This window comes from Hyaena hyaena, unplaced genomic scaffold, assembly GCF_003009895.1.
Source record: "Hyaena hyaena isolate Hyena2069 unplaced genomic scaffold, ASM300989v1 scaffold_15, whole genome shotgun sequence".
In the NCBI taxonomy this organism is placed as follows: Eukaryota; Metazoa; Chordata; class Mammalia; order Carnivora; family Hyaenidae; genus Hyaena; species Hyaena hyaena.
In genome coordinates this window covers 4,113,309-4,141,262 of record NW_024080647.1, presented here as the reverse complement: position 1 = coordinate 4,141,262, position 27,954 = coordinate 4,113,309, and the positions used below count along the sequence as shown (strand labels likewise).

General features: G+C 47.8%; 1 protein-coding gene across 4 annotated transcripts; it reads right to left on the bottom strand.

Moving 5' to 3' along the window:
• Positions 1-4,561: 4,561 nt before the first annotated feature.
• Positions 4,562-27,220, bottom strand: PARP16 (poly(ADP-ribose) polymerase family member 16). 4 transcript variants are annotated; one of them, XM_039219770.1, is made up of 7 exons: positions 27,172-27,220; positions 26,361-26,662; positions 14,977-15,114; positions 12,528-12,734; positions 9,098-9,269; positions 7,318-7,459; positions 4,562-5,981 (listed from the first exon to the last, which is right to left on the bottom strand). In XM_039219770.1, exons 2-7 carry the CDS (start codon positions 26,532-26,534, stop codon positions 5,843-5,845), a joined length of 972 nt encoding a protein of 323 aa, XP_039075701.1. In that variant the 5' UTR covers positions 26,535-26,662; positions 27,172-27,220; the 3' UTR covers positions 4,562-5,842. The 4 variants fall into 4 exon arrangements, with proteins under 4 accessions (XP_039075701.1, XP_039075697.1, XP_039075708.1 ...); XM_039219766.1 differs by lacking the exon at positions 27,172-27,220 and having other exon boundaries at positions 26,361-27,165; XM_039219777.1 differs by lacking the exon at positions 27,172-27,220 and having other exon boundaries at positions 4,562-5,978; positions 26,361-27,165.
• Between the last annotated feature and the right edge of the window lie 734 nt (positions 27,221-27,954).

Genomic DNA, 27,954 nt, shown 5'->3' with positions numbered 1-27,954 from the left:
TGGGTGGCTCAGTCATTTAAGTGTCACTTCGGCTCAGGTCATGATCTTGAGGTTCATGAGTTTGAGACCCGTGTGGGGCTCTGTGCTGACAGCTCAGAGCCTGGAGCCTACTTGCAATCCTCTGTCTTCCTCTCTCTCTGCCCCTCCCCTGCTCACGTTCTGTCTCCCTCTGTCTCTCATAAAGAAATAAAACATTTAAAAAATTTTTTTAAGTTTAAAAAAATATATAATTGGTGTGCTAGTTTTAAATCCCTACAGATCTCTGACAATGTGTTATTGGACCCATTTGGGATAGCCTATACTTGCCCAAGAACAGTAAACCTACATCTTTAAGCAATCTGTAATCCATACTTCCCAGGAATTCAGACTGGCCTTGCCCCTTCCTGTCCGCACTGGTGGGCAGCTTGACTGAACTGACCAATGCTGTAAGGGCTAGAAGTTATTTTCACCAGGGGCTTCCCTTAGCTAAATAGGCAGTGAAAGAGGGTTGACTCCCGTGGCTTCAGCCTTCCCTTTCACCCCGACCCCCACAAGCTGCCTCTTGCCTTTAAATCTTCCCTGGTTACTTTCTTTCTACCACCACTCTCCCAACTCATTTCTAAATCCTGTTTTCTTAGAAAAGACTTTGTCATCAGCCACTTGTATGTGTGTATGAAGCGGCATCAAATAGTTTAACCTTTCTCAGCACTATGTGCATTTTAACTCTGAGCCTTTTAGTCAAACAAATGGCTTTGTCCTGCCTCCCCCCTACTATTCCCAAAAGGTACAGAGCAAATGAGACTCTGAAATCAGGCAACCAATGTCCACAACCTTCCCCGAAACCCTCGCCCATCCACACAGCCTTGCCAATGTGTTTTTTTCCTCCAAGTCTAACCTCAATCATCTTTACTTACATTCAATCATTACCCTCTGCTGTGGCAGGGAAGTTTCTTGAATCCTTTCATCCATTGATTCACTCAACAGATTTTTCCTGAGTCTCCACCATATTTTAATACTTGAGTATGCCAAGACAACCCAGGCCTCCCCCCCTCTGACAGCCTGCAGCTGAATCTCAATGCAGGAAACATCATCTGCACACACACAGCCTAGCCCAGTGGCTGGTATTCAGTAGGTATTCAATAAGCGCTGCTTCCTCTTCTCAGGGCTGCACAATGTGGAAAACACTGGAAATTTTCTAAAACCCTTTCCAGGTGGACAGGAGTGCCAACAGGAGTGGGTGGAGATGGTGGTTTCTATCTTGCTTCAGAATGTCATGATTTGTTCTGGATGTTCCAAATGTCAGGCTGGAGATCATGCAAAGGAGAGGGGCTTATTCTAACCAGATCAGGTCTAGAGGCAGCCCAGGACACGGTCTCCCTGGTACACGGCCCCAGACAGTTTGGAAACAAACAGAAACCCATCCAGAGGAGGGAGAGTGACAAAAGCAAAAACAAACAAAGGCCAAGAGATGGAAAACTCATGAGGTGGGGCTGGGTGGGAAGGAGCGGAGCAAGGCAGGATAGGGGGGGCTTTGGGGGGAGCTGAAGGAGGGGAGTGGCCCTGAGTGTATGTGTGTGTGTGTGTGTGTGTGTGTGTGTGTGTGTGTGAGGAGCTGAACCCAGCTCCCCCTCCATCCCAAGAATCACCATGGCAACGGGGAGGGTGAGTACGGCTGACTCCAGGCCAACACAAACCTCCCGTGCTTAGCGGCAGGATTGGGCTCAGATGCATGGGGCCATGTTCTAAAGAAAAAGATCTGAATTAGGCTCCTTAAGTCACAAACTTCCTACCCACTCTGATTTTGTAGGCACTGTTTAACAAAATGAATTAATCAGAAATGACAGTGAATCACATTCCTATTCCATGTTTCTCTCACATCCACAAGTACACTTATCCAAAAGCCCACAGAGCAAAACCCCCTTCCCTTTGTGGGTAAAACTGACAGCTCATTGGATTCTTGGCACTTTCCAGAAGCAGTGACCTAACCTGTGGGAGGTCTTCTTGCCACCCCTGCCCAAATTGTCCCTGCTGACAGCGGCATTAGTGACAGAGGATTGATGGGTTTGCTTTCACAAGACCAAGGCAGCTGTGGCTCCGAAGTGAGGGGGCTGAACCATCATCTGGTCTCCTCTGCCATCAGTGGCCTGGTGAAGCTCTTGACCCAGAGGGGCTTGTCAGCAAGGAGACTGCTGCTTCTTTCTCCATGAAAAAATGTCTGTAGCATGAACCCTCGGGGCTCCCAAACCCATGACAGCTGGCTTCTAAGGTCTGCCTTAGACATCAGGTTGATGCTAAATAGAACTGTGAGTCTAGGTTTTGCCTCCTTCCCGCCTCTTCATTCCTAGCTACCCAGAGATCTCACACTATCCCCTATTACCCTAGTCCAGGGTGGACTCATCCATGAGGCAGAGTAGGCACAGGACATAGAGTCCACATTACAAAAATGTTTTCATTTCCTTTAAAATCAGAAGGATGCACACTGGGTGGCTCAGTTGGTTGAGCATCTGACTCAATCAACTGATTTGGGCTCGAGTCATGATCCCAGAGTCGTGGAATCGAGCCCCATGTTGTGCTCCATGCTCAGTGTGAGATTGTCTCTCTCTCTCTCTCCCTCTGCCCCTCTTCCCCACTTACACTCTCTCTCTAAAAAAAAAATTTTTTATTAGAAAAAAGGGGTGCCTTGGTGGTTCAGTCGGTTAAGATCCGACTTTGGCTCAGGTCATGATTTCATGGTTTCTGAGTTCAAGCTGCGCATCAGCCTCTCTCCTGTCAGCACAGAGCCCACTTCAGATCCTCTGTCCCCTTCTCTTTCTTTCCCTCTCCTGCATATGCTCTCTCACTCTCTCTTAAAAATAAACAAAAACTAAAATTTATTTGTTTTAATTTTTTAAAATGTTTTATTTATTGAGAGATAGAGAGAGAGAGAGAGACAGCATGAGCAGGGGAGGGGCAGAGAGAGAGGGAGACACAGAATCTGAGGCAGGCTCCAGGCTCTGAGCTAGCTGTCAGCACAGAGCCCAACGCGAGGCTCGAACCTACAAACTGTGAGATCATGACCTGAGCCGAAGTCGGATGCTTAAACGACTGAGCCACCCAATTAAAACTAAAATTAAAAAATCAGGAGCAAATAACAAGCTTGTAAGTGGAAGCAAACATTTTAGTATTTAATAGCAGTATAGTCATCTTTATGGCAACACAATCATAAAATATAATTTCAAATATTTATTAAGGAGTCCAGGAAGGCAAAAGTGCCCGTGAAAGTCATAATGTAATCCTGCCCTAATCTTCCTCTCTGCTCACTCATTTCAACCCTCAAAACTCCAGGGGTTTCCTTCTGTCATATCAAAATGTACCTGTCCAATGCCCCCCCCCACCCCCCCGCGCCTAGGAGCACCTGGAGGATAGGACCATTCTTCAACCATCTTCAAGTTCCCATGCTCACATCAGGTATTGTATTGACTCTTTGGGAGTGGGGTGAGGTGTGGGGGCAGAAACCTCATGGGAAAAAAGAGGGGGGGCTAGGTTTTAAATAAATATTGGCTGAGAATTGCTGGAACCTGTGTACAACCTATCACATCTGTGCAGCTGGACTTTGTCCACATCCCCTGTTGCTGAATGCTACTCGAAACTGTTCCCACCAAGTTCACTAATGATCTTCAACTCAGTAAATCCAATGGATACTTCCCAGGTCTAATCCTGACTGCTCAGCACCATTTGACACTGCTCATCGAGATTTTCTTTTTGGCTTCCATGACGCTTAGCTGTTGTGTTTTCCTCCTATTTCCCCGGACATTGCTGCTAAGTGTCCTGTGCATGCTCATTCCTTCTGCTGGGCCACTAAAAACTAATAATAGCAGCTGAAACATGTCAGCTATTTGCTCTCGGCTGAGCCCTACTTTGTCAGTTCTTTAAATCCTCAAAATAATGCTAAATCTATTCTGCAGCCACCAGCCAGAGTGATCTTCTGGGAAACCAAATCTGATCATATCGTTTCCTTGCTTAAAACCTTAATGGTGCTCCCTGGCCCACAGCTTTGAGGGTCTTGCATGATCTGGCCTGTGTCCACCTCTCCTGCCCCGTTTCTCACCACAGCCTCTTCCTTGATGACCTTCCTGCCTTTAACCTCTCTGGCAAAAACTCTAGGTCCTTACATGTGCTGTTCCCACTGCCTGAAACACTCTCCCTCTGCCTGTTAGCCTGACACCAATAGTCCCTTTGGGTTCCAGTCGCATATCACCTTTTCTAGGAGGCCAAGGGCACCGCAGAGGATGGTGGTTGCGAGATTCACACGGAAACCTGCCGTGTGCAGTTTCCAGCCGCTTCCCAGCCACGTAACCTTGGGCAAGTCAGCTCCAGGAGGGCAGGGACACTTTGACCTTGATCCTGCTCTTATGCCTAGTGCCTGGCACATGGTAGGTGCTCGTATTTGTTAAATCAATGACTAGAGACCTAATACCTAGGGTGATATATGGTGTTCAGCAAACCGCTACCTCGAACAAGGGAAGAGAGGATGTGATTTTTAGCAACAAGGCATACACAGCAGACTCCCGCTGAGGCTGAAAGCAGTCACAAAGGCCACCTGGTAATTAGGAAAATACCTTTATTATCTCTGAAATCTTCCAATAGTCAACATAAAAACCATGATAGTGGCTTGTTCACAATGTCACAGGTTATAGAAAAATGACTTTCTACCTTCTTTACAGAAGTCTACCCCTCAAATCAGACGGGGCTCCATGATGGCTGAAACAGGGTGGGCAGGAAGGGCAGAGAAAACAGCAAGGAGATCTGCAGCTCCCTGGGCAGCCAGAGGCTTTCCCCGCACTTTTAAAAGCCAGGTTGGGTCCCAACGACCTGTGAGCCCTCTGAGGGAGGCTCAGCCCATGCACACTTGTGACAGACCGAGGCAGGCCTCTGTCCTAAAGGCCTGCAGTGTGGCCCTTGTGCCCGGGAGGCCACAGTCAAGGCAGCTTCGTGAGAACAAGAACAGGAAGCAGGCCTGCAACTCAAATCCCTTTCTCTAAAGCATGGCCAGGAAAGAGACTTCAGGCACCGGCCAAAGGGTGCTCTAGAAATCTTTCCCTTTCACTCAGCTCCCAAAGATGAAATTTGTCAAATAGCTATTTAAAAAACAAAACAAATCAAAACAAACATGTGTTTCCATTTCAGCTATAATCAGCAGTTTGGTAATTTTTAGAAAAAGATGACTTGAGTCGCTCACTGTTAAATTTGTCTTTTTTATCAGGTCTCTGGCTCCTTCTTTGCTCGTCCATGGTTGGGGCAGGGGGGTTACAGCAGAAGGCTGTCTGTTCATTTGAGAAAACTGTGAAAATGTTTTGCACTCACATACAAAGACTGATGGAATTCAGAAACGATCCCACCAGTTTTTATGAGAAACATGACTGTTCCTCTTGGGTGTCTCAGGTCAAAACAAGGCAACCGCCTAGTGATTTATAGTCCCCACTACACATATTCTGCCTTCCAGAAGGCATTAGAGAAAGGGCCAACGTCTGCCAGGAGCGATTGTAAACACACCACTGACAGCTTGGATACTTTGTTTTTAAATGCAGCAGGACATTTTCCTTTGGCCCTGGCAGAAAAGCCAACTCCCTAGGACTGTTTAGGAAGGAGCAGACAGGAGGACTCCCCTGAAACCCACTGAAACTCCTCATGGTCCCCACTGAGCAGAGTGTGGCTCAGAGCATCATCAAAGGCAATCAATACATTTATGGCATATGAAAATTGTCCTGTGGTCCCCAAATGGCCCCTAGGCTCCACCCAGTTGGACGTGGGGCACTGGAGGTACAGAACAGGTTATCATAAGGCACATGGTCAAGGTGGCCCCCCACAACCAGGACCAGAGAGATTATCTCTTTGCACGATTCCAGAAGTGTTGGAAAGCTGAGGAGTTGATGGCACTCACAATGAGCAGCAGCAGCAGATACAGGGAGATCATGACCGTAAACCAATGGCTGGAAAACCAGGACAGCTGGCTTGAAGCCCTGCTTGGGGGGGGAGTCATGTTGGCAAGAAGAGAAAAACATTTTTTTTTAAGTGTATGCAACAACTTCTGGCTCAAAGAAGATGACATGATGAATCTCATCCTCTGAGTGAGCCATGAAATAAAGCTTCATGCGTGCTCCTTCACTCAAAAAAATCTGGGGCTCTTTGTCCTGGCACCGACACATCTTTCACCAGAACATCTTCTAAATGTACAAGGACAGCTATGCAATGAGCTCATCCTGATCCTCTCTTTCACAGCTTTTTCATGGTGCCTTTTGTGACCCGTCTTTTCTCAGGCAAGACTTTGGTATCTAGAAGACTAACTGTGCTCAGGGTGTCTGCCCAGGTGGCAGCAGGTGGCAGGTTATTTAGCAGAAACCTTTTCACTTTTAGACACGTACAGATATCAGTCCAAGCTGGGGAAATCCTCTCTGGCCCACTGGGAGATGGTCTAAGCCTTCCAAGTGTGCACTAAAGAGACACTCCAGGGAGAAGTGGGAAAGGAATGGAATTTTCAAGTAGAAAAAGCCAGATGGTTTTAAACCAAAGGATAATGTTCCTCAGACTCAGGAACCCTATACAAATCTCCCCAGTGTGGGGGATGCGGTGAGGGTTTTACTGGCTTATGAAATCTTGAAGCGTGGAAACACTGGTGTATACAACCAGGAGTGGGGTGATTACAAGTGACCCCCTTTCCTATCTTAGCTGCTCGTCTGCTGCTCGTGCCCATCAGAAGCTCAGCCACAGATGCCAACAATGTAACAGGCTCTCGACCCCAGGGGACCCTGCCACCTCCCACCATGCTGCTGAGATGGGATGAGGAATCCACCGTGGTTCTTAGGAGCTGACAGGTCTCGTCTGCTGTCGAGTTCGACACCCTCATATTAGACATAAAGGTGAAGCATCTCAGGTCCAGAGAGGAGCAGCCACCGCAGGAAGTAACCAAGCAGGGTGGCCCACGTTCCCAGTCAGCATGCAGGCACCACCCTGCCTCTCAGGCTCAACCTAAATCAGCACGTTTCCGACTGCAATCAGGAGCCTGGGTGGCTAAGGGGCCCCGTGGTCTGGAGCAGCCGATTTGGCTTCTTCCGGTCCCTCATGCTATTAGTGTTTACAAATCTCTCTGTCTTCTTCACTAGAACACAGTCCCCTCAGGGCCAGGCCTGCATCTTGTTCTGCCTGTCTTCCTCAACCTCACCGTGTGTAGCATGGTGTTTTATACACTTTACACACAGCTCAGACCTAAAGCTGGGGGCAAGGGATGCTGATAACTAGGGACACAGTACTCTCAGCTTTTAGAGGTTCTCCCGGGCCTCTCGCCGGGACCGTCCTCCTTACCTCTTGGGCTGCTTCTGGGAGTACACCAGCAGGTACTTCACTCGCAGGAGCTGGTTATTGGTGACCACAAAGTACTTCGGAGGGATGTCTCCGCCTTCACTGTGTTTGATTCTTGCTCTCCTGCGATCTATCTCCTTAGAATCTGAATAAGGAGAAAAAAGTACAACTTCACCAGGGGGGAATACAATAATAAAAGAAGCAAATTATGACTAGAAACAGGTCAAGCCTTCCGGTCATGAGGGTGGGGAAGCCCCAGCAGGCTGAGGAATGGCCTCGGCTAAATATATGTATATATATATTTGCTATATACGAAGCAGCACTAAAATACAGGAGAATCTGACAAACCGGAGGAGGTGGAAAAAGAAACAGGAAAATAAAAGGGACACTAGGGGGAAACTGAGTTGGAAAAGTAGAGGGAAGAAGCAGGTTGATGGCCATAACAAAAAAAGTTATCTGGACCTACGGACGGGGCTTGATCCAAAAACCGTCTCTTAGCAGGCATTTTAAATGAACCATTCCAAACTTTCGAGCTTCTTAGAACTCTTATGTTCCCACCCTTTGTACCAAGATATGTTTAAAAACAAGACAAAACAAAAATACCTAAAACTTTCCTTTTAATGACATGATGAAGCTTTACAAAAAGAAACAAACAAAGCCAAAGCTGTGCGACAGTAGACATCGCAAGGTTTTGTTCTGATGTTTAATGTCACCGTTTGCAAACTTCCTAAGAATTATAAATGCAAATATTCATGCTGCCTGGTGTGGAAGGGTGGTGTCAGACCTGGGCCCGTTCCTCAGGATTCCAGTTGTTTTACATTAGAGGCCAGGAACAGACAGTTTCCTCAATTCTCCTTTTCTCAGTGGAACCAACAGGCCAGGTCTGGAGACTAGAACAACAGTTCTGCGACTCTTCCGCCTTTGTGGGCAAAACTGCAGGGCGCACAAGGCACAGACTCTAAGGGACACATCAGAGGAGTGGGCTGAGGCGGCTAGCCAGCCATCCACTCCCAGAGAGCCTGGGATTTCCTCCCCGTGGCCTCAGTTTGCTCTCACATCCTCTGGGGGCTCAGGAACACACCAGAGCAGCCTGGACGGACAGGGTCTGGATCCATGTCTTTAGTTTCAGTTTAGCAAATACCTACTGAATGTCAAGTAGGTTTCAGACTCTTTGCAGATATCAGGTGCCCAAGATCGACTAAAATCCACTTTCTGCCTTCAAGGAGCCCACACTCTGGCCTCACACACTCCCTTTTATCTGTCAAATCTCACCTCCTCCTGGGGCACCTCTGAGTGGCTCTGTAGGTTGAGCGTCTGACTTCAGCTCAGGTCATGATCTTGTGGTTCATGGGTTCGAGACCCATGTCGGGCTCTGTGCTGACAGCTCAGAGCCTGGAGCCTGCTTTGGATTCTGTGTCTCCCTCTCTCTCTGCCTTCCCCCCACCTCAAAAATAAATAAACATTAAAAAAAAAAAAAAGTAACTCCTCCTCCAAAGTTTCCCCCGAGCACTTGGACCTACTATGAGTGATTGCACCTTCCTCTGAGCTGACCTTGTGGACTTCATCAGCCCCCTCACGTGGCACTGTCCACCCACCACCTCATAGTAAGTGTTCCATCCCTAAGGAGTGTTCACTCCTTGGAGGCAAGGCCCGGTCCCACATTGCTTTGGACTCAGCCCATCCCTTCACGTGCAGTGGGTGCTCCACCCAATAGATGGGTCAACGGCAAAGGCCTGCACACTCAGAGGCCTGCCCCCCAGGTCTAGGTCGAGTGCTCACTCACCCTTCTTCTTCACTTGGCACTTGACATCTGGATGATCGATGACTTCGCACACAGCCACACAGCTGAGGATGGGCCCAAGGAGGCTGCGCTGCCATCCAAGGCCATGGGGGCTATAAATGAGGGCCAGGCTCAAGTCACTGGTGAGGTAGGTCCCTTCCCCAAACAAGGATGTCTGGAATGGCAGAGGTCAACAGAAAAGAAACAGGGTTGGGTGAATGTAAAGTTGGCACAGCAAGATGACACAGGTCTTTCAACAGAGTTGTGAATACAAAATTCTCAAGCCTCTTTTTTCCCCAGTAAAAGGCATATAATGTCAGATCATTCTATGACATCCTCACAGGGTTATTAGTAAACCTATTCCTATCTGATGACAGTTTAACTAATTATGGATGTGCCCACCTTGCCTGGCCAACTAGCAGTTCCTGAGGTCAAGGTTGAGTGAGAAAAACATAGGTATGAGTTCAAACAGACCTGAGTTTAAATCCTGACTATACCTCCAACAAGCTGGCAAGTTACATAAACTCTCTGGGTCTCAGTTTCTACATCTGTAAAATGGTGACGATAGTATCTCCTCTATGAGGTTGAGGATGAGGATTCAATGAGATAATGTACATAAAACATGAAGCAGGACACCTGGCACATCAGAGAGGTGGGCATTTACATCATAATATATTAGTAATTCCTGTTACATGAATGCATTTAGCATGGTTATACTGATGGCCTTGCAGAAGCAAAGTCACACACTTATCCACAGGGAGGGGGAGCACACCTGAGGGTGGAAGTGACCTAAGCGTTGCGTGGAAAAGAAAAGAAGCTCTCAGACAAGAAACTGTAACCAAATAAGGCAGGCGTATATTAGGGGCATGGGGTTGTGTTGGTATCAACCAGAGAAATGTCCAAAATCTAGGAGGGAGGTCCCTAGTGGTAGGTGCTAACTTGATGTCCTCCATGAGGAAGCCAGGTTAGAGGAAGGATCTCAGGAGACATACCTGCAAGCTGAGACTACAGCAGGCAGAGCAAACTCATCTTTTGCCCAAGGGAAACCATGGCCAAGGGTCAGTAATCAACCACGATGGCCAGCATAAAAATATCAATTGTGGCACTCATTCATACTGACTCAGAATCCTTCTCAACACAACATTTCAGGTAGCTGCTACCAATGGATGGAATTTGAAATTCAATTGCTATCTTTGGGGTACAGTATTAGTATCTGTTAAGTAAACTCAAACTGCTCACTGAACAGCCTATGCTTGGGAACTGGGAAATGTCCTATTCAGTGACACTAGGCTTCTACAATTCTAAGCTGGTTTGGTGAAGCTTAGGGGAAATGAAACAAGGCTTTGCTTTACCTTTGGGAAGCCCCTTGCCAAGTGAGGCAGTGTCCCCATGTCTCAAAAGCTGACATGCACCTTCTCCAAGGACACTGGGTGTTGTCTGATCTGACTCCACACTCATTCTAAGCTACAGCTGCCATATATAAGCAGACTAGACTCCCTAGACTCAAGAACCTCAAGCAAGACTGCTGTAAGCAGAGGCACACTGGAGTAGGAAAGCTGAGGTATCTGTACTATGAAAACAATCTCATGGCTTCAACTGGCAAGTAGGCTCCCTCAAGCAAGCCCCTCACTGAACACCCAGAAAGAAGCAGTCAAAAGAGCATCCACTTTACCAAAGGACTCCGACAAGATGCCTCTAAGCAGTAAACTCCCTGGACACTGAAGAGGTCTGGTGTAATCTGCAGGCAACTTCTCCAAGGCCAGTTCTGCTGTGAAGCAGAGGCCCCCCAAATTCCAGTAGCCTGGCCATAATAATAGGCTGAGAGCCAGTATAAACAGGCCCGTCATTGAACGCAAAACCCAACTGCACACTAATCAGCTACAGCAGTGTTGGAAAGGTCTCTCTAGCCTCAGGGCTGCATGAGCCACAACTGAACCCATGGCCCATGGAGCCAACCCTTCAGATGAGGCAGATGCTGGCATGACTGGGGGAAAGCTACAGCTCTCTCACTAGCCTAGATTCCTTCTCCATCTGTCTATAAAAGCAGCCATTGCTTTCTTAGAGTCTAGTACGGGAAGAGCCCTTTGCATATATAAACTATCTGAATCCTCTCAGCACATGAGACCGTGGGTGATAACACCCTATTTTACAGATGAGGACACTGAGGCTCAGAGGGGTTAAGTAATTTGTCCAGGATGCAGAGTAGCTAAGGCAGTCTTTCTGGCTCCTAAATGTACTTGTCCTCCTATGCCTGATTAAAGGGCAAAATAAGTGCCAGCAAAGAGGGGTGATCGACCCTGTTTTGACTCCAAAAAAAAGGGAGGAAAGGACCTTTCCTTGGAGCATCCCTCAATTTTCCCAAGGACTGACTCTGTTGGACTGTCCCCTAGGCAAGTGTTTCTCAAACTTCAATGTTCATATGAATCACCTGGGGAGCTTGTTAAAGTCATCTCTGATCAGGTGGTCTGGGGTGTGCCACATGTCTACAAGCTCTTAGGTGATGTGGGTGCTGCTGGGCAAGGACCATGCTGAACAGGGAGGGTTGGCTACACACTAGGATCACCTGGCTTTTATTTATTTATTTCATGTTTATTTATTTATTTTGAGAGAGAGAGAGAGAGAGAGAACAAGCAAGGGAGGCACAGAGAGAAAGGGAAAGAGAATCCTAAGCAAGGAAGGGTCCATGTTGTCAGCACAGAGCCTGATTCAGGGCTCAATCTCACTAACTGTGAGATCATGACCTGAAATCAAGAGCCGGATGCTTCATCGACTGAGCCACCCAGGTGTCCCATGGGACCCCCTGGCTTTTAAAGCATACTGTTATCTGGGCCCCACACAAGAGACTCTGACTGAATTCATCTGGGATATATAGCCAAGCACTGGGATTCTTTTTTTTTTTAAAACCTTTTTTTTTAAATGTTTTATTTATTTCTGTGTGAGAGAGAGAGACAGCGTGAGCAGGGGAGGGTCAGAGAGAGAGGGAGATACAGAATCTGAAGCAGGCTCCAGGCTCTGAGCTGTCAGCACAGAGCCCGACGCGGGGCTTGAACCCACGAACTGTGAGATCATGACCTAAGCCGAAGTCAGATGCTTAACAGACTGAGCCACCCAGGCGCCCCACACTGGGATTCTTAAAAGCTTCCCAAGTGATTCCAAATGGGCAGCCAAGGTTGGGAACCATATTTAAATCAATACTTCTTAAACTGTAATTAGTATAGGAATCACGCAGAGATCTTGTTAGAATGCAGGTTCTAAATCAGAAGGTCTAGGGTGGGCTCAAGATTCTGCATTTTCACAGGTTCCCAGGTGCTGGTGCTGCCACTGGCCTGCAGACCACACCTGAGTGGCAAGGACTCAGTGACCCTATCTCCCCAGCCTCCCCCGGGCAACTCCCCAGGGCTCTGACCCCCTTGTCATCAGGCTTAGGCCCCACCTTGTTCAGGTGGCAATGCAGCCCGTTGTGGATGATGGAATGGAAGTTTTCAAGGCGGCTCCCATGGAAGGCGTAGATTAGGTCTCGTTCTCCTTTGGTCTCATAAAATTTGGCGTCCGCTGGGTTGGAGTACTCAATTTCAAACAGGAAGTCCGGCACAGGGACAGGCGAGTGAGGGGCACCGGTCAGCTTTTGGATCTTTTCGAACTTGAAAACATGTAGGAAGTCACAATTTTATTGGGGAAGCTGTTAAGACATGCTGCCAAAATAGCCTCCTAAAGCTTTGGGCTTAATTCCTTTGGGGTCTGCTCATGAGAACTAGTTTCATGAGAATAAAGACAACAATTTATAAGTAAGCTTAGAGCTTCTAGCTCAAGACTGCTTTCCTATAATAATGTTTTTTGCTACACTAGGCCGAGAAGCACAAATTACTGCTTCGCACTAGAGACCACCCCTAGTTTTCTAACACTGTCACATGCATTTCCTGCACTCCATCTTTATAACAGTCTCAGGAGGTAGAAAGGTGGGATCAATTGCAAAAATGGCCACAAACTTTTCCTCTCATCCTTGTCCATTCACCCCTCTGTAACATGAGTCTGCAGGTGGAATTCCAGGACTCCATCAAAAGGTGGCACCTCTCTGCCCCTTGAATCTGGGCTTGGTCATGTGATTTGCTTTGACCAATGGGACCCTGGCAAATATATAGCAAACAGACTTTGAAAGGGCTTGCCCTTAACCTTCTGCTGCTGGGAACGCTTCACTGCCATGTGAATGAGCCCTGCTAGTCTTCAATAGGATGACGGCCTCACAGAGGGCCCCAACCATAGCAACCATCCCAGCTGAGGATGGAGACAAGGAAGTGAGACACTCTAGATCATCCAGCCCCACCCACAAGAACAATCCAACTCACTCACAGAATCACGAGAAACAATCAAGGTTGTTTTAAGCCACTAGGTTTTTGCAATGATTTGTCATGCAATAAAACCTAACTGATACAGGAGAGTAAGCTCTTCCTAAAAGGCAATAATCCTTTTCAGGGCAGAGACGACATCATCTCAGTGATTTCTAAATAGTAAGTCATTGACCAAAGCCAATCTATGGCAAAGTTTTCCCTGGGTTGTGTTTAAATGAGAAAAATAAGGACAATGTAACTGATACATTTATATTGCTGTAGGGTTGCCATGATCCTTTCTTTGGATGAACTATTCCTTTTTTGAGGACATCCTCCTTTTTTATATTAAAACATCCTTTTATAAAGCAACAACACGGAGCAGCCTGATGCTCTTACTCGGGCACAGTAAAAGGGTGATAACCCTCACTCCATATGGTGCCAACACTCTGTACTTTAATGGAATTTAACTGGTGCATAATGAAAAGTCAAGGAGTCACACTGCCTGACATCTAGTAGGTGCTTAATACCCACATGAAGAATGAATAAATCTCAATTTAGCAGATGCCAAAGTGAAACCCAGGGATCATCCAGCAGTTAGCAACCCAGCCTGGACTTGAATGGGGATCTCCTGACTCCCACTCCAGAGCTCTGTGTGTTATTTACCATTTGCCAACATAGATGGACATCCCTAAACACCAGAATCCCAGGTACCAAATTCCATGCCACTTAAGGAGGATTTCTGTCTTGAGCAGAAGCTTGTAAAATTAAGTTCTCTTAAATTAAAATTGATTAAGTAAAGACCACTACATATAAAGCCTTGTTGCTGCTCAGAGAAAAGAGCACCAGGTCAGGGATCCACCCTCCTACACTCTGGTCCTTGCCATCCCTGCCTGTCCCTGGGAAATCCCGGCCAGGCAAGGGAAGCTGAATTAAAGAATGTCTGACCTGTGCCAGAAACTGTACTGGAGGTGGCATACATTCTATCATAGCTCCCCTCTGAGTTAACTATGAATATTTGCAATTTACAATAGGGAAAAGGAGACTCAATAATGGATGGAACTGGGATTTGATCCCAGAGCCTGAAGTTTTCCGTTACTTCTGGTTCCACCTCTGTTTCCTGACAACTGGATGAGGCCAATGTTTCTTAAGGTATGGTCAAAGGTCCACTCTTACTGGATTTACCTGGGGTGCTTGTGATACCCAACATATACTGAGCCCTTAGCATGTGCCCTAAGCCATTCTTCTAAATGTGAAAATTCATTCAGTTCTCACAGCTAGTTCCCTGATGGAAGTATACTATTATTATTCCCATTTTATAGATGAGGTACTGAAACACACCCAGTAATCTGCACTAGGTTTATAGTAGGAGGGAGAACACAGATTTACACTGCCAATGTACAAATTCCTGAGACCACTCCAGACACAGAAGTAGCATCTTTGCGGGCAATATCCAGGAATCTGCATTTTCAACAAGCTTCCCAGGCCATTCCAGTGCACAATGAGGTCCCAGAGCCCTTCAGTCCTAGGAATGTGCTGTCCTACGGACCAAAGTCTCACCTCTGACTTCCCTGCACTGTGGATTGTCAGGACCTTTGAGGATAAAATCCAGCTCACCAGATCCCTGGCACGTATGTCTTTATCTCCGGAGGACTGGAGAAGTTCTTTCAGGTTGGGTAGCTTGCTGGCATCTGCAAGCTGAAGAGAAGAAAAATCTCCATTAGCAAGGATCAGGAACCAAATGATAACCAGGGAGCCCTCTGGTGGTAAAGCCAGAGAATTGCACTTCTTTCATGTTTCAAGGAACTTCCTAAGAGGAAAGGTACAGGTCTTCGATTCCCTTTCCAAATACCAAACTCCCAAAGCTCTGAAACGATGTTTTGTAACTCATTTGGTACAATATCTGACCTGAGATGACGTGAGGTTCATTCATTCTTTATTTTTAAATTCTTTTTTTTTTTTTAATGTTTATTTATAAGAGAGAGACAGAGTGTGAGCAGGGGAGGGGCAGAGAGAGGGGGGGACAGAGAATCCAAAGCAGGCTTCAGGCTCTGAGCTGTCAGCACAGAGCCCGACGTGGAGCTCAAACCCACAAACCAAAAGGTTACAACCTGGGCTGAAGACGAACGCTTAACTCACCAAGCCACCCAGGCACCCATAACCTGTATTTAATCCCATTTCCTGTTACTATTGATGTGATACATTTTGCTGCAGGAATATTAATGTCTGATTATGGGATACCACCTCAGTGGAGGGGTCACCAAATACATGGTATATACAAGTGTGGGTAAAGGGCTATCAAGGTCTTTTCCCTTCAGCATCAGCTAACCTCCCGTTAACCAGTCTCTTGGAGATCAGACAGAAGTACCACGGCAACTACATACATAACCAAGCAACACTCCCAATGGTAAAAATGACCCAGGATGGTAAATTGGACTGGAAGAAACTATCGGGGGGGTTCCATGGCTTTGGGTTTCACTGAGTCTGGTGACTTTTTCTGAGGACCCCAGCAGCTGTGTCTGTGGTGTTCATACAAGAGAGTGCCGCCTCTGTGGAACATGGAGCTTCATTTAGGTAGGCACCCCACCCCTCCCTCCACCTCTACTAACCCAGGTACCCCTCTCTCCTCTAAAGTCGCCAGTCCCAATAATCTCTCCCCTGTATAGTCAAGACTCCTGGAGGCCAAGGACTATCTTGTGTGCCATCCCCCCTTTTTTTTTTTTTAACATTTATTTATTTTGAGAGACAGAAAGAGACAGAGCATGAATGGGGGAGGAGCAGAGAGAGAGGGAGATGCAGAATCTGAAGCAGGCTCCAGGCTCTGAGCTGGCAGTACAGAGCCTGACGCAGGGCTCAAACTCAAAACTGTGAGATCATCACCTGAGCTAAAGTCAGACACTAAACTGACTGAGCCACCCAGGCACCCCTATCTCTTTCCTATATGTAGAGGAAAGAACAGACAGATCTGGGTTTGAATTCCTGCTCCACAGGCAAAGCCCTGGACCTCAGGACCTGAAGCTGCACCTCAGTCTCCTGAAACACAGAATCCCCGCGGCTTCCACGTCAGGCTGTCAAGATGAAAGAAGGTAACAGACCTCTACATGTCCACTTCTTTTCTTCTCCATTTTTCTAGAAAGTTGGCTGTTGCTGACCTTGGGTATTTTGTTTTCTAACTCTGTAGTAGAAAATCAGAAACATTTCAGGATTGTTTTATTCCTGTCTCTATTTCCAAAGAGTCAATCGCTAGCCTCGGACTTCTAATAGAACAATCTCTCTGTGCCTTGTGGAGTTTCAGGGAGGACCCGGTTAAAAACCATGGGTATGTGTATGTGTAAATGCTCCATGAGTGTTGGGGCTACACAGTGGGGGAGGCAGAAAGGTAAAGAATTATGACTGAAACCTTTTCATTGTCATAACAAAGATGGATACTAACTCCAAAGTCCTCCAGGCAGGACTTTGGCTCGGTGAGGGCTGGGGGAAGAGGGGTCATCAGGAAAGCTTCACGGAGGAGGTTCCCTGTGACCTGGGCTTCATATGCAAAGGAGCAGAAGCAGGAAAGTACGACGCGTAGTCAGGGAGTTGGATGATGACTCGGTGAAGCGTGCAGGCCCTCGTCCCAGGTAGCCTGCATCTAAACCTGGGCTCTTAAACCCCTACTAGCTGTGGGACCTTGGGTGGGTCATTTGACCTCACCTGTGAACTGTCTGGCCTTGAATCCTGTGTGTCTCAGTTTCTTCAAATACATACTTTGGATAATGTTAGTAGCCTCTTCACGAGATCCCTGCGAAGGTTGATCAGGTTAAACAAACATGGTGCTTACAGCAATAGGAGGGTATTAGAGTGCTCCTATGTTAGTAGGAGTGCTGCAACTTGTCCTCGTTAGCTGCAGGGGGTTCCACGTGGCTGGAGCTTAGACTATGGGGGAAGGGTATCCAGAAGGAGCAGAAGTGAGAAGGACACATCAGTCTGTGAAGGGCCTTGACCCACCTTGGGGACTCTGGGCTTTGTTCTGTAGGCAACAGAGAGCCACTGAGGGTACCCTCTGGGGCCCATCCCCACTGCCTGATGCCTGCACAGTCCAGGGGACACCCCCCAGCAACCTGTGGCCTCCTCTGTCCTTCTTTTCTACTCCTGGTCCACGCTTGTTATCCCAAAGCCAGAGCTGAGCCTCCCGCCAACCACCCTCCTCTCTCCCTTCTTCTACTGTCCCCATCATTCCTGTTCTCAAATCCCACCCTAAGCTGCAGCCCTTGCCAACAGTCCAGACCTGGACACAGGGATCCTGCAAACGAACAGTCAGTGAAGCCGGGCCCCTTTTAGGGGTTCAGGGTGGAAAAGCGGAAGACAGCCCTCCTGGCCCTGAGCTGGACCTTGGCCTCCCCCTGGAGCAAGATGTCTTCCAGAGCCCAGGCCCTCCCACTGCTACCTGTCCAGATAGGGCCCCTGTGTGTTCTGCCAGGCTGCCCACTGTGTCCCCACTCTTTAGCCCCTCAACTGACCTCCTGTACATCCCATTTCACTTTTCAAGCTACTCTGAAAAATAAATCTGCTCCAACAAGTTAACAGGATTCTTCCTCTTATGACCAAAACCTATCTGCATTTTAGCAGGGCCTTAGAAGAATAAGGCATACAAGCAGGGTTCCCAGATAAAATACAGTCCACTCAGTTAAATGTGAATTTCAGATAAACAACAAAATCAAGTTTTTTTAGTATAAGTATAACCTGTACAATATTGAAGTCATAATTGCACTTTCAAAATTATCTGTTACTTATCTGAAATCCAAATGTAACTAGGTGGCTTACCCTTAGTTGGATAAACCTAACAACACTTCCCTTAACAAGACCCTTCTGCATTTGCTCTTGCGGCCTCTCTGCCTAAAAACTCCTCTCACCACAAACTTCCCACCTGCTGCCCCCCATGCTCTTCATTAACTGCCCTGTGTCTTTCCTCTATGCTTCTGCAGCTGCCCAGCATGACATTTCACTATGTCTTCAAGGCCAGCCCAAAGTCACCTCCCCTGTCCCTGACCACCCAGGACTTCTGTGCTCCCCCCATCTCCCCTGCACTTTATGCAGAATCCCATGTTGGTACTAGACTCTCTGGGGCCACCTCAAATTTGGTGGGGACAAACACTTCCTGAGGGCCAACCACAACTTAGCTATCCTGCTTGAGCCCCAGCAACTGACCGAGAAGCTGGAATGAAGTTCAGAACAAGATACTAACCACTACTATGTACTGAGGTCTTATCATGTACCAGGCACTGGGCTAAACGCTGTGCATGCATCATCTCATTTTATCCTTGCAACAGCCTGCCTTTTTTATTTTTTTTAAAAGTTTATCTGCTTATTTTGAGAGAGACAGAGAGAGTGAGCGGTGGAGGGGCAGAGAGCGAGGGAGACAGAGGATTCAAAGCAGGCTCTTCGCTGACAGCAGAGAGCCTGGTAGCGGCCCAGACTCACCAACTGTGAAACCATGACCTGAGCCAAAGTTGGACACTCAACTGACTGAGGCTGTTTATATCACAACAGCCTGTTTTAAAGGAGGAGGGAACAGGTTTGGAGAACGTAAGCACCGTGCCCAGGGTCACGCAGATATTCATTCAATGGTGGGGCAGAGACATGAAACCAGGCAGCTCCAGAGTCTGTTCTCTGGGATTCTCTCCTACCAAATCAATGGAGAAGTAAATGTATGTATATATGTATATATTTTAAAGATTTTAAGTAATCTCTATACCCAACATGGGGCTCGAACCCACAATGCCAAGATCAAGAATTGCATGCTCTACAGACTGAGCCAGCCAGATGCCCTTCAGTGGAGAAATTTATAATGAACTAAATATTTTAGCCCAAAGAAGCAATTCCGGCAGAACTTGAAGAGACTGCTTGGGAAGCTAATACAACCAAAACAACTACTGGCTGAGCCTAAGCCCCATCAAAAGTACAGAGAAAGGTGTATGTAACTTGTAGTATGAAGCAGGGTCAGGAGGCGGAAAACCCTCCGTGTAGACAAGAGTGACAAGCCACAGTGTGTGACAGTGGAAGGCGCTTACCAAAAACTTGACTGAGGAGAATGAGAGTTCAGGAGGAAGGAAGGCATTTCTGGGAGCTTGGGGGAGAAGGCAAAGGGGAGTGTTTATGGAGTGGCTGGGTTGGGAGTGGTGGGGAGGATTCTGAGAGGTGGAGCAGAGGGCGCTCCCAGTGGTAAAAAGCCAGGTAGACAGGCGAAAGGTGGTCCCAGGCTCAAAAGCAAGGGAGCCAGAGGGATGATGCCAATGAGGATAGGGGAGTCTAGGAAAGAGAGGGGATGACTGTGTTGAACTACAACCACCTGGCCTAACAAAGGGCCCAGCACCAACCACCAGCTCCAGCTGATTTCTGCCCAACAGGGACTTCTATCCAGGCTATGGAGGGAGCCTCAGATGTTTTTCCTTTAAAAAGAAATCAACAGGGGCACCTGGGTGGTTCAGTCAGTTGAGCGTCTGACTTCAGCTCAGGTCATGATCTCACGGTTCATGGGTTCAAGCCCCGCGTTGGGCTCTGTGTTGACAGCTAGCTCAGAGCCTGGAGCCTGCTTCAGATTCTGTGTTTCCCTCTCTTTCTGACTCTCCCCTGGTCATGCTGTCTCTCTCTCTCTCTCAGAAATAAATAAAACATTAAAAAATAAAAAAATAAAAAAAAGAAATCACCAAACTCCTGCTTGTTCCTTTTGTTTGTTTTCCCCGATTTCTGAAAGGTCAGAAGGACAAATAAAGCCTGTCATCTCACCGACCACACTTTTGCAGCCTCTGCTGTGAGAAATAAAGAAGTCTTCAGTTGAAGCAGGGGCTGGGGAGCCTGGGCAGGGCCTGAAGAGTGGGTCGCCAGGGTTTGAGAAAAGAAGTGTCTCAGTAAAGAGGTGGTTAGGGTGACAGAGAGGACAAGGAGGAAATGAGCAGAGAAAGGGACCCTGGAAGGAGACAACTCATGTCCTCACTTTGAGTCAGGTGACAGGACAGCCCAGTGGACACTCTGAAACCACCCATATCATCATCTCCTGACAAGGAGACCTAGGAATCTGTGTCTACAGAAGTTGCCAGGGGTGATTCTTATCACTAGGAAAAGGTGGGGACGCTCAGGTTTAGTTATTAAGCAGAAGCACTGATGACAGCAGGAAAGAAAAACATCTGGGGGAAAAATCCTTGTCTAGGAAGATGCCAGAGGTCGTAATTACTAGGTGTGGGTGGAGGTGCTGAAAGGGAATGAAAGGGAATGAACCAAAAAGTATAGCCAAGGACAGCAGCCTCAGGGACCAAACAGATACAGGGACGCCTGGACCGGTGGGGTGGGCTGCTGAGATGGAGGCGGGAAAGGTGGCCGCCACAATTATATGCAGACATAACTTGCTTTGCACAAACCTAAGGTCTGAAAACTCAGATTCACTAAAACAGACTGGACGTCGGAGTCTACTTCATAAGAGAACTCTTCACAAAAGCAATCACCGTGGGGCCCCTTGAAAGGAATGGCTCTCCACTCTGGCTACATGCCAGTATTATCTGCGAAATGGGGGGGGGTGGTAATCTACCACCAGCACATATGCTGATTAGCTGATGGTGACGGAGATGATAACAGAACCTATATCACTGAGTTGTTAAGAAGATTAAATGAGTTCCATGCAGAAAAAGTTCAAGACAGTGCCAGACAGGTAGTAAGTACTATTAGTATCGTATAAGCTTTAGGTACTGTATTATTATTTTTAAATATAATTTATTATCAAATTGGCTAATATACAAATACTATATTATTAATCAAATGCCCCCCTCTCCTGGTCATCAATCAATAAGGAAAGGCCTGCATTTCTGGGATGGTGGGGAAGGAAGGGCATAGTTTGTACTGGAAGGATGGTCCCATCCCTGGACCCTCCACATCACCACCCCACAGGCTGAGGCGTTTTTGTAGACACACAGTCACCAACAGTCACACCACATGTCTATGTCGATTCAAATCCTTTATATCAAACGAGGGAGATGGCATGGAGAGGGCAGGCACCCTCTGGGGTCAGGACAGACAGAAGCTTATCTATGTCTTATCCTAGACACTGGGTGGTCAGCTTGGCTACAGAGTACAAGCCATAGACCAGAACCAGAAGAGTTAATGAGTGCAGTTCAGGCCCCAAAATAGTAGATGGGAATGGAGTAGGCTAGATACAGTGCTTCTCACACTTTACTATGCACACAAATGCCCAAGAATCTTGTTAAAATGCAGGTACTGATTGGGTAGGTCTGGGGTGGAGCCCAGTATTCTGACTTCTAACTAGCTTCCAAGTGATGCTGATGCTGCTGGTCCTCCAGCACACGTTGGGTGACAAAGGTCTGCAACCGACACAAAGGATCCATTCCCCCTGACCTCCTACTCTCAGAAAGGGTCTTCAGGTTAATGGTGAACCAGGGTATGATGTTTTCTAGGGGAAAAACAAAACAAAAAGAGCTGTGACATCAATCACAAGATTCTGTGTCAAGTGACTCAGGAACACGAACTGTGCACAGGATAGCTCAATCTGAAGTTTGGAGGTCAATGGTCAGGGCTACAGGACATCCCAAGAATCTCAGAGACGCTCTGAGCTGATAAGATCTTAGCCAACCCTTTTCCCAAGGAATAAAATCAGAAACCCTCAGCCGGAGGCAATCAGCACATACCTAATTTGATTCCTCAAATATCTGAGAAGCACCACTCAGGCCAGGCTCGGGGAATACAAAGAACTCCCAGCGCAAAATCAAAGAGCTGACTCAAATTAGAAATGTCCTGGAGCGCCTGGGTGGCTCAGTCAGTTAAGCATCTGACCTCAAGGTCTTGATCTCATGGTTTGTGGGTTTGAGCCCAGGTTTGTGGGTTCAAGCCCTGTGTTGGGCTCTGTACTGACAGCTCCCGGCCTGGAGCCTGCTCCAGATTCGCGCATGCGTGTGTGCGTGCGTGTGTGTCTGTGTGTGTGTGTGTGAGCCCCTCCCCTGCCCCTCAGCTGCTTATGCTCTCTTTCTCAAAAATAAATAAACATTTAAAAACACCCCAAAAAAACCCCAGAAAGAATAGAAATGTCCTCCAAATAAGGCACAAGAGATGAGAGATGATTTGGGACTTTGGGGGCTGTGATGAAATAAGGCCAGAGCCATTCAAAGCTTGGTTCAGCAAAGGATGTTTCCAGGAAAGCAACAGCCATGAAGTAATTTAGCCAGAGTCCTAAATTTTGGAAACTGCAACATATGTGTTATAGGTGTGTAATGACACCTCACAGTGCTGAGAAAATGAATTAAAAGTAGCTTAAAATGATACACTGTTTCACATTACTTCCAAGTGCTTTAGCTAACAATGAGAGACTTTTTAATGGCTCCCTACCTTCCTTCTTCAGGTAACCACAATATAATCCAGAAGGCCAACTCTGGACCTGATTCCATTTTCTTTAAAAGCTAACCTTTGAGGGATGCTGGCTGGCTGGGTAGGTCAGCCTACCGAGGAGCCTGTGAAGCCTGTGCCTCTTGGTCTCAGGATCGTGAGTTCTAGCCCCATACTAGGGGTAGAGTTTACTTAATAAATTTAAAAAGCTAAACTTTGGGTCAGATACAGGTCCAGATGCCAAGTTCTCTGCATCTTTCCTGTAATTCATGTAACATGTGGTAAAACGAAACCTAAAGTATATTTATTTAAGAATGTGTGCATGCCCCCAGAGGTCAACATGCCAGGCCCTGCCTGGTGAGTGGCTTTCTCCTGAGAAACTGCTCATTAAAACCATGCCTACAGACAGCCAAGAAGCTGTTCAGCCCGGGCTAGTTTCCCTAACAATGGTGCCCATATAAGGAATATGGCGACAGAACAGGATGGTAAGAATCTGTCTGTGTTTCTCCAGTGGCCCTCGAGAGAAAGGGTTCACTGTCTAGAAGTGGCACAGTAAGCCCCATGCCTGGACAGTCTGTCACTATAAAGGAGTGGCTATTTGGGGCTACCTGAATTACCAATGCTCTCCTAAGGGACTATAGGTATGAGAAGAAGGAAGGAAGTGCCTCAAACTAAGAGCATGGACACGTATGGGGAGGGATGTGAAATCGAGTGGACTCTATCAGGGGCACTTTTCCTTTATTTGTATCATTTGTATTTTTTAAAACAAAAATATAACCAACCACTATTTGTTTGCATAATTAAAAATAAATTTTAGGGGCACCTGGCTGGCTCAAAGAGTGCAACTCTTATTCTCGGGGCCATGAGTTTGAGCCCAACATTGGGTGTGGAAATCACATAAATAGCCACCTGGGTGGCTCAGTCGGTTAAGTGTCCCAACTTTGGCTCAGGTCATAATCTCACGGTCCATGAGTTTTCAAGCCCTGCATCGGGCTCTGTGCTGACAGCTCAGAGTCTGGAGCCTGCTTCAGAGTCTGTGTCTCCCTCTCTCTCTTTCTCTATCGCTCTCTCAAAAATAAATAAACAATGAGGTGCTTGGGTGGCTCAGTTGGTTAAGCTTCCACCTTCAGCTCAGGTCATGATCTCATGGTTCGTGGGTTCGAGCCCCACATCAGGCTCTGTGCTGACAGCTCAGAGCCTGGAGTCTATCTTCAGATTCTGTGTCTCCCTCTTTCTTTGACCCTCCCCTGCTCATGCTGTCTCTCTCTCTCTCAAAAATAAAAATAAATAAATAAACATTAAAAAACATTTAAAGGATATCACATTAATAAATGCTCTTTAAATAAAGATTTATAAAGTGCGAACAAATCAAAAGAATTTCAAAGCTCCCTTTGCCTTTATCCTATATTCATCAAACAACCTGATTTTGTTTGCCAAGAAGACTGAAAAAGAACACTTTGAGCATTCTCATCCACTTGCATGTCTCTTGGTAAAAATTAACAAGGTGCATTGTGCAGTACCATCTCTGGTGAGTTTGGTTCCTCTGACCCCAATCTCTCCTCCTCTGTCTACTCCTCCTGAACAGATTCCCCTCTTACCCTGTCACCCCAGGGATCTTTCAGAAATGCATACTGGATCTCACTAATACCCTCCCCTGCCCAAGGATAAAATCAACACGTCCTTGGTAAGACATGCTCAGTCCTGTTTACTCCAGTCAACCTCATCTCTTCCTGCTCCCCATGAGAACCACACTGAAGTACAGACTTGTCCTTCTCGATGAGCACCTGGCTTTCTGCCCATCCTGATACTCCTCCTAGAAAACCCTTTTCCTCTTCTCTGCTCCTTGAAATCCTCCATGTCCCTAGGGATTCAGTGGCATCAGCCACTGCCTCTACTTAATGCTCCCTGACTCCAGGCCACTGTGGAGGACTGGGATTCCAGCTCTGGACTTCCATATTATATACATAGGGCTTACCCCATAGTACAGCTGAACATACTGTTAACCTCTCCTTCGGTCTTTGATTTGGCATCCTTAGCACCTGGCCCACAGCAGGCACATCATCTATTAACAAAACTGAAGGAAGTTCCAATCCCCAAGGCTCTGGTATCACAAACTCACAAAACTGAAGATCTGAATTTTCAGAATAAACCACAGGGAAAGTCAGTCGGCTTATCTTTCTCCAGCCATCCACTCCCTGTCCCCTGAAATGCCTGTGCACTGTGCCTGAGGTGCCCTTAACGCATCCCTAGCCTGGACTGCAATGGATAAGGTAAGGGCCAAGGGGCTGGGCCTCTGTCCCTAGACCTCCTGGGAGTGATAGCAAAGAGGGAACCCAGCCCTGACCACCTCATCAGAGAAAATTCTAAACATCTGTTGATTCTAAACATCTCCCTTAATCTGTTAACATAGTTCATAACATTCATTGACTTTTTTTTTTTAAGTTTATTTATTTTTGAGTGCATGCGAGTGGGGAAGGAGTGGGGGTCTAGATAGAGGATCTGTACTGACAGCAGAGAGCCTGATGCAAGGCTCAATCTGACAAACCTCGAGATCATGACCTGAGCAGAAGTGGGATGCTTAACTAACAGAACCACCCAGGCGCCCCCATTGATTTTTTTTTTTTTTAATATTTAACTAATTTTGATTTCTGGAATAAATCCACCGTTAATGAGGAATTATTCTTTTTACACATTGCTAGACTCAGGATCATAATATTTTATAGAAGACTTCTATATTTATACTCATGAATGACGTTGGCCTATAATTTTCTTTCCTTGTATTTACCAGATTTAGATCAAGGTTATACTAGCTTTTTTTTTTCAATCGTCTGGAAGAATTTTACACAAAGTAAACCTGGAAACACTTATTCCCTCAGTGTTCGGTAGAATTCACCAAGGAAGCCAACTAGGTCTGGAGTTTTCTTTAAGGGAAAATCTTTTACTAATTCACTGTCTTTTTAATGATTATAGGCTATTTTGATTTTCTAGTTCTTATAAGAATCAATTTTGGTAAATTATATTTTTCTAGGTAAGTCCAAATATTTGACTTACAAAGACAACTGATATCTGGAATGTTGACCCTGAGGTGAACTCTGTAAGAAATGAAGTGCCTTGTGATTCATAGAATGACAGCTTACATCTGTACTGTATATTACAGTTTATACAAGTACTGCCCATATATTATCTCATTTGAAGATCAAGGTCTCGGTGCCTTCTGTGATTTTTGGTGTCTGATTATTTGCCAAGGGATGGATAAGTTCTTATTTAGCAGAATCATCTGATTCAGATCAACACCCTACTGCTGGCCATGCTGGGAAATTTTGTGGAGGCCTATGCAACTATTGAATTCCTCACTTCACTCCTGGGAATCACTTGTCATTAACAAGGCAGCCACCAAGAGCTTTGGGAGAGTCGATATTAGAGTATGGGTGAGTATTCTGAGTTCACAGAAACCTTCCCTAAAGCCAGGCTGGGAATGTTAAGTCTGGGGGCTGGCATGTTTACTAATACGGGTCCCCAGGCCACGTGGCCTGGGACGCAAAGTACAGCGCGGGAAGGGGTGGAGAGGGAAGCACACTCACCAGGGCCTCAAAGTCCTTGCAGTCGTGGCGGGCGTACGACGCAGGGAAGGGCCGCAGCACCGAGTCGCGCTTGTAGCTCTGCAGCGCGGAGGCGAAGAGGCTGCAACGGAGGTCAGCGGCCAGCATGTCGCGGTCCACCGCCTCCCTGACGGCCGCCCAGCCTGCTGGCTGCATCCGGGTGGCGGCGCGTTGCCGGTGGAGACGCGCAGATCACGGGCTAGGGCCGAGCCTGCGGTCAGCGCAGAGCTGGGCCCAGGGACAATGGGCCAGAGGGGACTAGGGTTCCCAGGCCCGGGGTGGAGCTAGGCCAAGGGATGAGATGACAGGGGTAAGAACGTGCTGACGAGTGTCTTCCGCTAGGGGCCGGGCCGGGACGCTCCCGCTCGCTGCCTGTGGAGACCCGCCGGTGGAAGAGAGGGACCCTGTTGGGCCCCGCGGGTCAGCCTCGGGGGTTGGGCCTAGGGATAATGGGGCCCGGAGGTGGGGGGTGCCCCAGGCCTGGGGGAGGGGCTATGACATGGGATGAGACGACAACGGCGGGAACGTGCTGACACGTGTCCTCTGCAGGAGCCTGGGGCGGGGTGGGGGACACCCCCAGGGGGTAGCCGGGGAAGACCCCCACCCCCCGCTCCGCGCGAAGCTGCGGCACCGCCCGTGCCTTCCTGTTCCGCCTCCAGTCCGACGCCGCCGAAGCCCCGGCGCTGGCCCGGCTGCCGCCGGTGCCGCCTGCGTTCAGCCAGCCGCGCACGTCCGCCCACGGTGCCCCGCCTGCCGGATGGACTCCGGCGCCCGGCTGCGCGCCCCGACCCACCTCCCCTAGCCGCCCCGCTCGCCACGCTGCTCCTAGCTCCTCCCAGCCCAGCCGAGGCCCCGCCCCTTCCCGCGTCCTTCCCGTCGCGGGTGCGGGGTTATGTCCGCCACGCCAGACCCCTAGACGCAAGGTGTGCGGCCCCGGTGGAGTCGCCTACGCCCCTGCATGCCTTCCTCACAGAAGCCCTGGGGGGAACTGACCCGCACTTGTATTTATCTTTGTTCCAGCTCCGCGAACTGAGCCTGTTTGTCTCGCCTGGGGAATTGCTAACGACCTAGGCCCAATCGTTTCTCTCCAAAACCCTCCTCGCCAGAGCCATTTAACACCCAGGGCTACTGGGTCTCAAAGTGCTGTACTGCTTACCCATAGCCAGATGGAGTGAATCTGGAATTCACATCCAGGTCTGAAAACTAAAAGATCTTTCCTCTGCTTTTCAGCCTCCAGAATTCACTGCATTGCTTGTCTCTGGCCTCTCCCTCAAGATGTAGCAAGATCCTCCTTTGGGGTCTTGTCAGTAAAAGAGCCAGGCAAAGAAAGTAATGGGGGAAGCCAGAGGGGAAATTGACCTAAATTCAGGAGGGAAGGGACTAGACTCCCAACCCCTCTCCCAATTCACAACCCCATTAGAGAAAACCCCAGTTTGGCCTCACTGTCACAGGGAAATCTAAGCGTAGGTAATTGCTAATTCCTAGATCAGGAAGCCCCCCTCAGTACCCTGCCCCCAGCTCCTATATGCCAGCATCCTCTGAGAGAGGCGCTTCCCCTTCTTCCCCAGCCAGGCTG

What these genes read in the sequence shown, in the direction of transcription:
- PARP16 (XM_039219770.1), bottom strand. Translation starts at nt 26,534, where the DNA reads ATGCAGCCAGCAGGCTGGGCGGCCGTCAGGGAGGCGGTGGACCGCGAC. An exon ending in GCAAGGACTTTGAGGCCCTG is followed by an intron (nt 15,115 to 26,360) that starts GTGAGTGTGCTT and finishes TCTTCTCTTCAG; the next exon opens with CTTGCAGATGCCAGCAAGCT. An exon ending in GTGCCAAGTGAAGAAGAAGG is followed by an intron (nt 7,460 to 9,097) that starts GTGAGTGAGCAC and finishes CTCCTTATTCAG; the next exon opens with ATTCTAAGGAGATAGATCGC.